The sequence below is a fragment of the Trachypithecus francoisi genome, unplaced genomic scaffold (assembly GCF_009764315.1).
Source record: "Trachypithecus francoisi isolate TF-2019V2 unplaced genomic scaffold, Tfra_2.0 Lachesis_group2, whole genome shotgun sequence".
Classification (NCBI taxonomy): domain Eukaryota; kingdom Metazoa; phylum Chordata; class Mammalia; order Primates; family Cercopithecidae; genus Trachypithecus; species Trachypithecus francoisi.
The window spans coordinates 86,464,279-86,476,362 of NW_022681465.1; the positions used below are offsets into that span (position 1 = coordinate 86,464,279).

At 50.0% G+C, this 12,084-nt stretch overlaps 1 protein-coding gene across 1 annotated transcript; it reads right to left on the reverse strand.

The window, feature by feature from the left end:
• Nucleotides 1–1,249: 1,249 nt before the first annotated feature.
• Nucleotides 1,250–10,432, reverse strand: MCIDAS (multiciliate differentiation and DNA synthesis associated cell cycle protein). Its single transcript, XM_033178599.1, has 7 exons — nt 9,435–10,432; nt 9,251–9,347; nt 8,992–9,083; nt 5,375–5,447; nt 4,624–4,847; nt 3,465–3,575; nt 1,250–3,240 (listed from the first exon to the last, which is right to left on the reverse strand). The coding sequence occupies exons 1-7, from the start codon at nt 9,552–9,554 to the stop codon at nt 2,800–2,802; spliced, it is 1,158 nt and encodes a 385-aa protein (XP_033034490.1). The 5' UTR covers nt 9,555–10,432; the 3' UTR covers nt 1,250–2,799.
• Between the last annotated feature and the right edge of the window lie 1,652 nt (nt 10,433–12,084).

Below are 12,084 nucleotides of genomic sequence, written 5' to 3' on the forward strand. Positions count from 1 at the left end.
TCACTTAGGGGATTTTATGGATGTTTCACACTGATTAAATAAATCATTGGCCATTGGGGTAACTCAATCTCTAGCCCCTCTCCTCTGCCCAGAGGTGGGGGCAAGAAGCAGGGGCTGAAAGGCTGAAAGTTCCAACCCTCTATTCATGACTTTTTTTTTTTTTTAGATGGAGTCTTGCTCTGTCACTCAGGTGGCTGGTGTGCAATGGCATGATCTCAACTCACCGCAACCTCTGCCTCCCAGGTTCAAGTGATTCTCCTGCCTCAGCCTCCCAAGTAGCCTCAGTGATTCTCCTGCCTCAGCCTCCCAAGTAGCCTCAGTGATTCTCCTGCCTCAGCCTCCTGAGTAGCTGGGACTACAGGAACTCACCACCATGCCCAGCTAATTTTTGTCTTGCTAATTTTTGTCTTTTTAGTGGAGACAGTGATTCCCCATGTTGGCCAGGCTGGTCTCGAACTCCTGACCTCAGGTGATCTGCCCACCTTGGCCTCCCAAAGTGCTGAGATTACAGGCATGAGCCACCACACCCAGCCATTGCTTGGTCTTTCTAAAGACTAGCACCCATCCTGAAGCTCTCTAGGGGTCTCAGGCACCAGCCATCTCATCAGCACATACAAGACACTTAGCTGTGTAGTGGCTCAGGCCCATAACCCCAGCCACTTGGGAGGCTGAGATGGGAAGGGAGGACTGCTTGAGGCTAGGAGTTCAAGACCAGGGAAACATAGTGAGACTGCACTCATCATTGGTTAGAGTCCAAGGATTTTAGAAGCCACAAGCCAGGAACCAGAGACAAAGACCAAATATGTATTTCTTATTAGGACACACAGAATTCTCTATCCTTACTCTTCTTCGTAGCATGTATATATTTATTTGTTTGCTAGTAATGTCTTCCCAGGAGAAAGTAAGATCTATGAGGGCAAGATTTTTGTGTTTTGTTCTTCTGCTGTTTACTTAGTATCTGTATTACTAAGATTCTCAGTAATAATCAATAAATATCTGTTAAATAAACAAATGAATCTAATTTGTAAGCTCTACTCCTGCTAACTAATTTAGTCATCTGCGCCATTAGTCCACAAGATGATGCCCCCACCTGCACCCTCCCACCTCAACCCCTGCCTCAGAAGTGAAAGATACTTAAGCAGTTCAAGTTACCAATGGCTAACGTAACAATTATAGGGATATAATCTTAAAGGCAGGAAGAAAGGTAATTTTTAAAACTCTAGTCATAAGACATACAGAAAAAAAAACCCTATATATTTAAAACTTTTTGGTTATTGTAGGTAAAGCATTATAAGAATACTCATTAAGGAGAGAGGAAAAGACGTGACAAGCTGATTGTTCTGGGGGACAGGTTAAGAGGTTGGGGGGAAGTGATTCTTTTGTTTTTTCTTATCCTGAACTCTGGTAACTTTATATATGAGCTGATGAAAAACAATTCTGGACCATCCACTGTACTTTTTAAGAGTCCATTTGTTAGACAAAATATGAGGAAATATGGTCTATTTTATCACTTTTTTTGTTTCTAAATGGCTATTTAAATACAGATAACAGTACATACATGACAAACTGGAAGGGCAGGTTCTGCCACACTGCCAAATCACCTGTTACCTGATATCTCCTCTTGGAACCAGCAATGCAGTGTGGCGTAACACAGTTGGAAACGTACCCAAGCTGGGCCCCTAAGTGCAAGAAGTAGCCCTCGTGTTAAGAACTGTGAAGGTCAGGACAAATCACTACTTGACATATGCCACTCACATAACTTCAGAAATGAGTAGAAAAAAGAACCCCAGACAAAAGGGAATAGAAGTCAAGTCAAAGTGAAGGCACACTGACTTTTTATAGTTAAGTTTTTCTTACAAGTTATATAAATCAAGCCAAGAAATGTAAAATATGACTGTGCACCCGTTTTATCTGTGCAGTTTAAATAGGTAGTTTTACCTTGATCAAGATTTCCACACTTGATTTCTGGCAAAAAAAAAAAAAAAAAAAAAAAGGGAATACCCTTTTTCATGTGGTATATGCCATTTTCTTAAAACAATGTATATTTCTCATTAACACTGCTTTTTAGGTGGTTATTCTATTTGCACAAATAGAACTGTATGGATAATTAATGTAAACCTGTACCATAAATCTTCTAAATTATATGAATGATCATTATAAACAAATGTGCTTAGCACCTATTTTGTTGATAACCCATTGCCTCTCAGAACCTGCCTTTTCCTAAGACAACTGTTTAGGTTACCTCTCCCGATTTCGTATTCTGGCCACCAAAATAAAAGTTTTCAATAGTAACAAAATTAGATGTCCTTTCAGGACTGAAGGAAATTGAGTGATGTATAAAAACATTCACCCAGAAACCAGGCTTCTGGGCCTAGAGTCCTTAAGTGACTAGTGAAAGTGATTGAAAGGTTCCAGTGTTTCCCATTGCAGGAAATTACTTAACCTCTTAGAGCCTTCTTTTCCTTCTTATAATATTAGGGCATTATATAATCATAAAAGTAGCTATGGTTTCTAAATCCCTCCCTGTTCTAAAAATACATAATTCAAAGCTGCTAAAAATAAATACTTTTAAAATTGGCTGTGACATATGTGACATACATATATATACAGAGTTTCACTGTGACAAGGGGAAGGGCTATACAATGTTTTGTAGCAGACATTTACAGTGCATCGGTATCAAGACGTTTTTGTTCCTGAAAATGTTTCAGGGTGGCATTCACTCTGCAGGGAAAGTTCTGGGAAGCCTCCAGGCACTTCAGTGGAAATACAGGGCAGTGTTTTGGGAGACCACATCACAGCTCAACTGGGGACCCAGCGGAACTTGTAACCCCCATTGGCTGTTCTGATGGTGAAGGCATTGCCCTGGGGGAAGGCGAGGGTTCGGATGGTGCTGTGGTTGCGGATGGGGGTGCTGAAGGAGCCGCCCTCCTCCAGCTCACTGTGGCTCAGGTTCAACGCGCTCCTGCTGCAGTCGGTATGCAGCCCCCGGAAGGTGCCGTGCAGGTTCACCGGCCTGGTGTCCGTGTTCGCGGGCTCTGGCTGCAGTCGGGGCCGCTTGTGATCGCGGCTCTGCAGGGCTTCATCGCAGCGCTCGGAAATCTCCCTCAGGATGGCGTCCACTTCCGCGCAATCCTGCCCCGCAGCGCTGAGCAACTCCTCCAGGCTCCTTTTGGCCTTTGCCTTGAGCAGGAAGGGCTCGGCCGCCGCCCCACAATCCCGGGACTGTGTGATCATCAGCTTCTACGAAAGATGGGGAAGAGCGCCGCCCTGGGGCCTGCCGGACCCCCTGGGTTTGGGGCGTGCAAAAGGTGACCTGGGCACGCTACGCACCACGCACCCAGCGGTCCTCTCCTCTCCGGGGCCCCCACCAGGTCCCAATGCTGGGCGCAGGGTTGGGGGCGGGGATGCACTGAACAGTTCAGTTCTGACGTGCTGCAGTTCCCACACGCCCGCGCCCCACTTACATCCAGCACCGAGGCCAGGTGCCGGGTTCGGCTGGCAAGTTCCTTCAGCTGCACGTTCCGCTCCTTGAGCGAGGCGATCTCCTCCTGTTTCTGGGTCAGCGTCACGTGCAGCTGCAGGATGAGACCCAAACATTCAGAGGTAGGCACTGTGCTGGATCGTGTCTGCATATCTGGCATGAATCAAACCCAGATCCCGACGTCTCATCAGAAACTGGGGACGCACAGGCATTTACGCTAGTGAGAATAACAATCAATTTATTATTTTTTTTAATAACAAAGCACTTGGACAAAATTTATCTCCATTAATCCTCAGTGTAGCGTGCTGATAAAGAGTACTGACTTGGGCAACAGGCAGATCTATGTTCTGTTACTGAGGTTCAACAATCCTACGTCTCAATATCCTTGTAAAACGGGGCTAGTAAGAGTATCTAGTTCAACGATTGTGAGCATTAAGTGGGAAGAGGAAGTATAAATTGGTAAGTCCAGGGCCAGGCACATAGAAAAAGCCTTCAATAAATATTGGCGTCCCTATTAAAAATCTGGCAGGCACTGTGCAATATATGTATGCAACACAACTGCACTTGTACCCCTAAATCCCCCCAAATAAAACAATTTTTAAAAATAAATAAAATGGCCAGGTGCAGTGACTCATGCCTATAATCTCAGCATTTTGGGAGGTTGAGGCGGATGGATCACCTGAGGTCAGGAGTTCAAGACCAGCGTGGCCAACATGGTGAAACCCCGTCTCTATTAAAAATACAAAAATTAGCCAGGTGTGGGGGGTACGCGCCTGTAATCCAGCTACTTGGGAGGCTGAGGCACGAGAATCGCTTGAGCCTGGGAGGCGGAGGTTGTAATGAGCCAAGATTGAGCCTCTGAGCTCCAGCCTGGGTGACCGAGTGAGACTCTGTCTCAAAAATAAATGAATGAATAAATATTAATTTAAAAATAAAATAAAAATCGGGTGGGGTAGAATTATTCCCACTTAGTGAATTTGGAAACAGGTGGAGCCACCGGAGCAATGGCAGCTACATGAACCACCAGTCAGTCCACTGGTTCTGACTCACAGGACCTCATCCTTGCCCTTGCAAACCCAACTTCCACCCTCTATATCCTGTCCCTGCCGCAGGATTCCTGGTCGCCACGCCAGCGTCCCTACTTGATTATTTTCAACGAGCGCGTCTCCCAACGCTCTCTGGTTCTGGTCCGCCACCTCCTTCCAGTACTGCTCAGGCGGAGGCACGTCTGGAGGGCGCAGCGGTGGTGACTGCAGAGCCCGTGGGTCCAGTGGCGGGGAGAGGCAGGGCCCGAATGGCGACATGTCGCAAGGAGAGAAGGGGAAGTCTCCGCTGGCCAGTGTAGGCGACATCATAGAGGATGAGTCTAGAAAAGAGCAGGAGCTGGATTTGCAGCCTCAAACTCACGCCCAGCTAGTTACAGGAGCAAAATGCCACTCTGGGTGTAGGGTTTATGTAGAGATTTTTGTTTATTAAATTAAGCACCCCTTACTCCTAAACGCCTGATTATGAGGCCCTTCCTGATAGCCTGTACATACACAGTAGGTATCCAATATATGCCTGTTAAGTTTACCTGAATTCAATCAACAAAACTTCCCTGGGCCTGCACACACTCGTCACTCAACCTCCCCTGCCACACCACAGGATAGGGCTCCCTCTCCCAGAACTCACACCGATCCCAGATAAAGCGCTATGTAGATCCAGCAGTTCGACTTCTCAACTGGGGGAGAGAAATGTCCTAAATATGGAAAAGCCTGACTTTTTGATGAGTTACTGGAGAGTCGTTGACAGTTGGCTGGGTTTACCACCTTGGCGACCACGAAATGTGAACTAGTCTGATTTGGGACTGGGGGCACCCCCGCTGTTATTTAACTGCCAGGAGACTGCACTTGCCTGCAATGAGATCATCCACCGTGTCTCTGAAATCCTGCAGATCGAAGTCCACTTCGGTTTGGAGGGAATGGTTCTGAAATAAACAAGACGTGTACACTAGTTAACGAGTCTGGCGTTAGAAAGCCTTCAATAAATATTGGCTTCCCTAATAAAAATCTGGCAGGCACTATGCAATATATGTATGTAACACAACTGCACTTGTACCCCTAAATCCCCACCAAATAAAACACTTTTTGTGGCGGGTCTGGAACCCTTTCTAGACCGACAGACCTCCTCCAAGGCTCGGAGGCGGTCTGCGCGCACTCCTGTCGGCAGCCCAGTCTCGTACCCGAAAATTCAAGCCCCATCCGAGACAGGGAACCCAGCAGGCTTGCACCTCCACGGTGGGGAGAGGTACACTCACTCGGGGAAGGGGGCAGCAGTTCGCGGCTCCTGCAGAGCGACTGCGTGGCCGGCGTGGGTCCTTCCGCGGGCGGTGCGGCGGCCCAGCGCCGGCTCCGGGCTGCCGAGTAGCCCGCCACCCTCCAACTAGCTAAGCAGCTGCCTCCGTGAGGCGAGGCGGTTCCCCATGCGCCCGCGAAATTTCACCTCCCACTCAACAGCGACCGGCCACCGAGCCGCCGCTGTAGGAGCAGAGAGCACGTCCTGAACACAGGATCTTTCCACCCAAGACCCGACAGTGTATAGGAGCCTCTAGAGCAGTAATTTGAGGCCGCGTTTCCCGCCAAGGTTCGGCCTCAGCTAACCGCCCCGCCCCTGCAACAGAGCGGGACGTAAGCTGTGATTCCAGGGGCCAGGGGCATATGGGAAATGCTTCTGTTATGTACACAGCCAGTGTGGGCTCCATTGCTCTTTTCAGTTCCCAAAAAGTTGGGAGAACACTTTTATCATACAGCCGGTGCACCTCCAACATCTTTAACTGTACTCTCCTGGCCTCCTGCAGGGGGTCTGGGTGTGTGAGGGGAAAGGGTGTGTGAGGGGCTGGAGGCATGGGCTTTCTTGTTCCCTTAACTCATGGATATTTAGAGTTGATGAAAAACGCCTTTACACAGTCTCTCAGTTCATCCTCACACCAGTGTGGGAAGCAGGCGGGGCCTGGGAACTGATTCCTCTTTGAGGAAGAATCTGAAGCTCAGAGAGTTATCCAGTCACCCAGCTCTGAAGTAGTGGAATGGGGCCTCCTGCCCCCATACTTCATTTCCTTTAGCTTTTCTCTTTTTAGGAAAGCTGGCTTCCACTGAAGACAGCACTAGGAAGGGGACAGGAGTCTCAAGGGCCATGGTGTGAGAAGATGCATCCAATAGCCCACCAGAAAGACTTGTTATACTGAATGCGCTGTTGATTCATTCCTTTGTGCTCATCATACTGTTGTCCCAAAAGCCCTTCTTTACTGTTCAAATACTTCTGGGAAAAGGAACTTACTCTGTCCCTAACTTCAAAAAATGTACAAGTATCAGTTTTCCCTTGGGAGAAAAGACTCAAGCAGGGAGGCCTCTAGCACCTCTGCCACTAGTTGGACGCTGAGACTATAAGGGAAAGGAGATGAGAAAGGAAGGACTGAGGGCCCCAGACAAGTCCTGGAGCATGAGTTCTGCCCTGGCTGAAGGGGCTCATTCTTCAAGAACTGGAAGGTCTCCTCCTCAGTAGGGATTTCAGAAAAGTCTCATGAGAAGACTGGAGGCCAACTCAGGAATTGGGGCCCTGGAAATGCTATCTGTTATACCAATCCAGGTTTTGGCCCATTCTGAACCTCAAACATTTCTAGAGCACTTCCTCTCTCTGTCCACCTTCCCCAGCAGGAAAGGAATGGGGAAATGTGATCTGAGTGTCCCCGGGGTCTCCCCAAGTGTTCCTCCCTTAGGGGCCTCTTTCCTCTGAACCAGCTCTGTCTTTCCCAGGAAGAATCCTGGATTTTTTGGTCCATCTGATGTGAGCTCTGTCCTTGAAACTTCGAGGCTGGGCATAGTGGCTCACGCCTGTAATCTCAGCACTTTGGGAGGCTGAGGCAGGCAGATTGCTTGAGCACAGGAGTTCAAGACCAGCTTGGGTGACATGGCGAATCCCCATCTGTACAAAAAGTACAAACAAACAAACCAAAAACTAGCTGGCTGTGGTGGTGTGCACTTGTAGTCCTGGCTGCTTGGGAAGCTGAGGTGGGAGGATCGCTGAGCCTGGGAGGTCCAGGTTACAGTGAGCCATGATCATGTCACTGCACTCTAGCCTGGGTGACAGAGTGAGATCTTGTCTCAAAAAAAGAAAAAGAAAATAAACAAAATGAAACTTTGAATTCTACCTCCCCAATTAGATAAATCTGGCATTTCTCCAACTAAAAAAGCCAGAAAAAAATTACTAACAAAGAGCATGATGCCAAATTTAAAATCTGTATACTTAGACAAACATTCAACGAGAGCTGCTTGGGCTTTCTTACTTGCACAATAAACATGTTGGGGTAAGGGAGTGACCTAGGCCTCTGGGTCAGTTGGAAGATGCTCAGGCATTATCTTTCCTTATTTAATCATCCAGATCTAAAAAGAACAATTAAATGCCCTCTACAGTGCAATGCCCACTCCCAACTCTTGCCTTAACAATCTCTGCTCTTAGCGGCCACCTAAACTGAGTCTCTCTAGGCTCTATCCCAAGGTTCTAGGAGGCTCTTAGAGGAGGGCCGAGAAGTTTTGCTCCACCACTACTCCCAGTTCTGGGAGGTGGTCAGGTCTTTGTAGAGTTCTGTACTGGTTCTGTCTGCAGACCCCAGACCTATTGCCAAGAAGCTGGAACCGGCACTTTTCTTGGGGGTTGCATCTGTTTAAGACCTCCTGTCCATCTGGGCACTTCATGTCCTACCCATGAGCCAGGCTTCTGGCCTCCCAGACACCATTCTGGGAGACTCCCTTCTCTGCCTGGGAATCGTCAGCACCAGCAAGTGTGGAAGTGGGATGGGAGTGAGAAGACAGGTTTGCGGGGAAAGAAAATAGTCAAGTGCCTTTTTGCCCCATCATGGCAAGTGACTAGAGCTTTTGAAGGGCTGAACAGGACTTTGAAAAAGTGCCCAATTGCTGAAGGACCATCTCTGCAGAGAGGAACATTTTCTGCAAGATTACTTCCAGAGTCCTTTGTCCTTCCCACTTCTTCCAACTGCAAATTCTCTTGCTCTTTTCCTGTCTTGATAAAGAAGTTATCCATCAACCTCCACTCTTCTTAGATACCCACGGAATGAAAATGGGTAGGAAGGGGGTGTTGGGAGAACTGATAGGACATGCAACAGGTGCCCAGTGCGCAACTTTGCTCCCACCCACCCGCCTGGTCTCTCTGTGCGCAATCTTGTCACAGCTCCAATGAGTAGATAGGGAGGAGAATGGGAGGGGAGGCCTCCAGGTGAGCCCGACTGTACCAAGTTGGTCAAATCAGCTCCAGTGGATATGTGGCTTTCATAACATACTAGGATGGAAGTAGAAGTTCTGATCTGGGAGACTCAGGTACCTGCACGATGCTTCCCCTCACCAGCTGAATGTGCCTGCGCTCCCGACCCGAGTGGAGCTTTTGGGAAATTAAAACCACCATCCCGAATGGGGTTTGGGCTTCGTGAAACCCGGAGGCTCCACGAGAAGGGGAGGTACCTGCGAGGCGGCCAGGTCACCACCAGGCGGCGCGTCGGACCCGAGTAGCGAAGAGCAGTCAGCGAGGTCCTGCAGGTCTATGGTGGTGAGGGCTGTGCGGGGAGACCCGGGGACACGCGCCAGGCGGACCTTGAGCCTCTCCGCCAGGTTCGCCGCTAGGACGTCAGAACCCAGCGGAGAGAAGCTCCTCCAAGCCGCGCGCGATGCACCCTCCCGGCGCGTGGAACCCGAGGGGTACCGTGGGTGCCACGGGGCTCACCTGGCAGCGCGGTGGGCTGGGCCTCCGGGGGATCCTCATACACCGACACCGGGCTCCCGCCTGTGCATCCGGGGAAGAACTTCCGCGGAGGAGCGAACTGGCCGGGCACACAAACGGTGATCGCGGGTCAGCCCTCGGGGCACTGAGCGCGCAGACCTCGCCCGGCCCGAATCAACCGCCCCACCTTCCTCTCCGGCTTCCCGGGCTTGCAGAGCAGCGCCCGGCCCGGCAATGCCGGCATCTTGTTGGGACAGATGCTGTCGAAGGCCCGGCGGCCGGCCGCGCCGCCTCCGCACGCCTGCATCCTGCCTGCTGCCTCCCGGCGCGGACTGCTGGGAGGCGACGGCCCGGGCTGGGGCAGCGATCCACACCGTGCACTCCCTTCCGCGCCTGCAGGCTCTGAAGCCAGCCAGAGGTTGGGGCAGGCGCGTGGCCGAGGAGGAGCCGAGAGGCTGCCGAGGAGGTGCGGAGAGACGGCGGGGGAGGGGAAGGACCGCCGCGCGGGAGGGGCGGCTCGCGCCTGAGCGCCAGAGGTGGCGCCTTCAGCCCGGGACAATATGCGCGCGGGCGGAGGCGTTAAACCCAACCTGGCAACCGCACTTCCCCTGGGAGCCGCCAGCGCGGGGCCCCGGCCCGCCAGCGCCGATTCGGCTAGCGTTGGCGCCGCCGCCTCCCGGCCGCGCCAGGCGAAGAGAGGGAGAAGGAGGGGTGGGTGAGCGCCGGTCTCCCTCGCTCTAGGTACGGTCTTCCCGCTTACGGACAGCGGGAACCGCAAAGTTAACGATTCTTATTTCCTTTTCTTCCCACTCCAGCCACAAGGCACACGAAATAAACATGAAGTGACACCCGCCAGTGCTAGACTCTGGCCTTTGCTCTCCCCTCGGGATTTAGTAAGGATGTAGAATACCGGCAGGGACGCCCCGGAACAGCCCTCTTATTACAGAAGCCCCTTCCCTCAAACCTGAACCTTATCCTGGGTCCTGACTCCTGGATTTCCAGGTGGTCTCTTTTGGCCTGAGGCCAAGAGCCCCGCCCAGTTCCCCAAACCCCACAAGCTTCTTGGCAGTGGCGCGTGAGCACAGCCTTTAAAAGACCGTCCGTTAAGAAAAAGTGACACTACGAACGCTCCTCCACTTTCTGAAAACGCCACAGTGGACAGTCCCGAATCCCCGAAAACCCTGTTCCTGCCTCTCCTAGTGGCCTCAGCGGCCCATCGCAACGTTTGGCTGGTCTCTTCGCTGTTGTAATTGCCATTCCCAACCCGACACCTCTCCAACGAATGGGCATTTTCCTGAGTCGGAGGCATCTCCCAGGGAAGGGCATCCTTAGGCGAAGGACCTTTCTCAGGACCACTCATATTCATCCAATTTGAACAGTCATCTGAAATTGGAATCTTTGTGTACCCCCCATATTGGGCACCTTGTTTTCCCCTCACACCTAGTAGTAGTAGTTAAAGAGCCCCTAGCAGGAAACAAGATGCCCTAACAGCGGTGGAAGGTAATCCAATGGTAGAGCTGGAATAGACTGAGAGACCCTCTGACCACGAGTAGGTGCAGAAACTGAATTGAGGTGAGGCCAGCCAGCTAGAGGTGGTGTGGTATGGCTGATGGTGAGGAGCTCTGGCTTTAGGGTCAGAGTGCCTGAGGAACCAGGTCCATGAGCCCTAGGTCTTTAAGAAAAAAAAGTTACACTGGTCTCAATAGAGTTGCTGTGAAGATGAGTGAGATTATTTGTGTAAATTGACTGCTGCTTAGTATGCGTAAATTAGCGATTTTTTAAAAAGCCTTTTCAGCTGTATTTCCAGCTTCCCACAACTTGTTCCTAGCCCTGTCTCCTGTTTCCTCTGGTTCCTGAGTAGCACAACCACCAGCCAGTCCATCTCCATCCCCATCCTCGCCCACTTTCCAGCATTTAAAATGAGTAGGGAAGCTCTTAGCTGAGTTTTGGGGAGATCTCTACACATGCAGATCATCACAAAATTTCCAGGATAGGCCCATTTTCCAAATATTCGTCAATGAGTTCTAAGTTGGAGTAGACAAAAATATGGGCATTGCACATTATCTGTTTTAACAGTAACTGGAATAGCATGATAATGTGATTCCTAGTCTGGATGATTCTGGAACCAGTAACTCATAGCAATCTTGGCTGATTAATGGAGCAGATACTGGTGAAGACAACTCCCCCCAAAGTCACTCTTTTGCCTGGGAGCCAGACCCCAACCCCTTACAACCAAGCAGAGGGCCCTAATAATTTGTGATTTGAAACAGGTGATATGATCTTCCTCTTCCTGTTTCACCATCACAGAGCAGCTTTTACACAAATAGCTTGGCGATCACCACTTCCTTCTTCCACAGCTAAGGAGGAGAAAGTTCCTAGAGAGTTTAGCATAGCAATATGTCAGAAGAGGCATTCAAGGGACGAAGAGTAAGGCACCGTTGGCTCTGAGAATGCCTGGAAGACACACTTTGAGAGAAGTGCAAAGAAGTTTCTCTAAATTTGCTTTGCTTTTTTTGTGTGTTTGTCATACATTTTGATTTATTCTAGGTGCAGGGGAACATGACAGATTTTCCCCAAAAAAATTATCACTTTTTTCAACCATATAGAAAATTTGAAAGAACAGTACAATGAACAACCATATGTTCAACCCCACCCAAATGTTATTTTCCCATATTTGCTGTTTCTTTGCTCCAAGTTTTTCTGCATAACTCCTCTCCTCCCATCACTGTGCATGTTACCACTAGCCTTTATTTCTCAAGGGCTTTCTATGTGCTGGGGGACCTGTGCTGGGCAATCAGTATGGACCATCTCATTAGAGCTATACTTCCACCCTACTA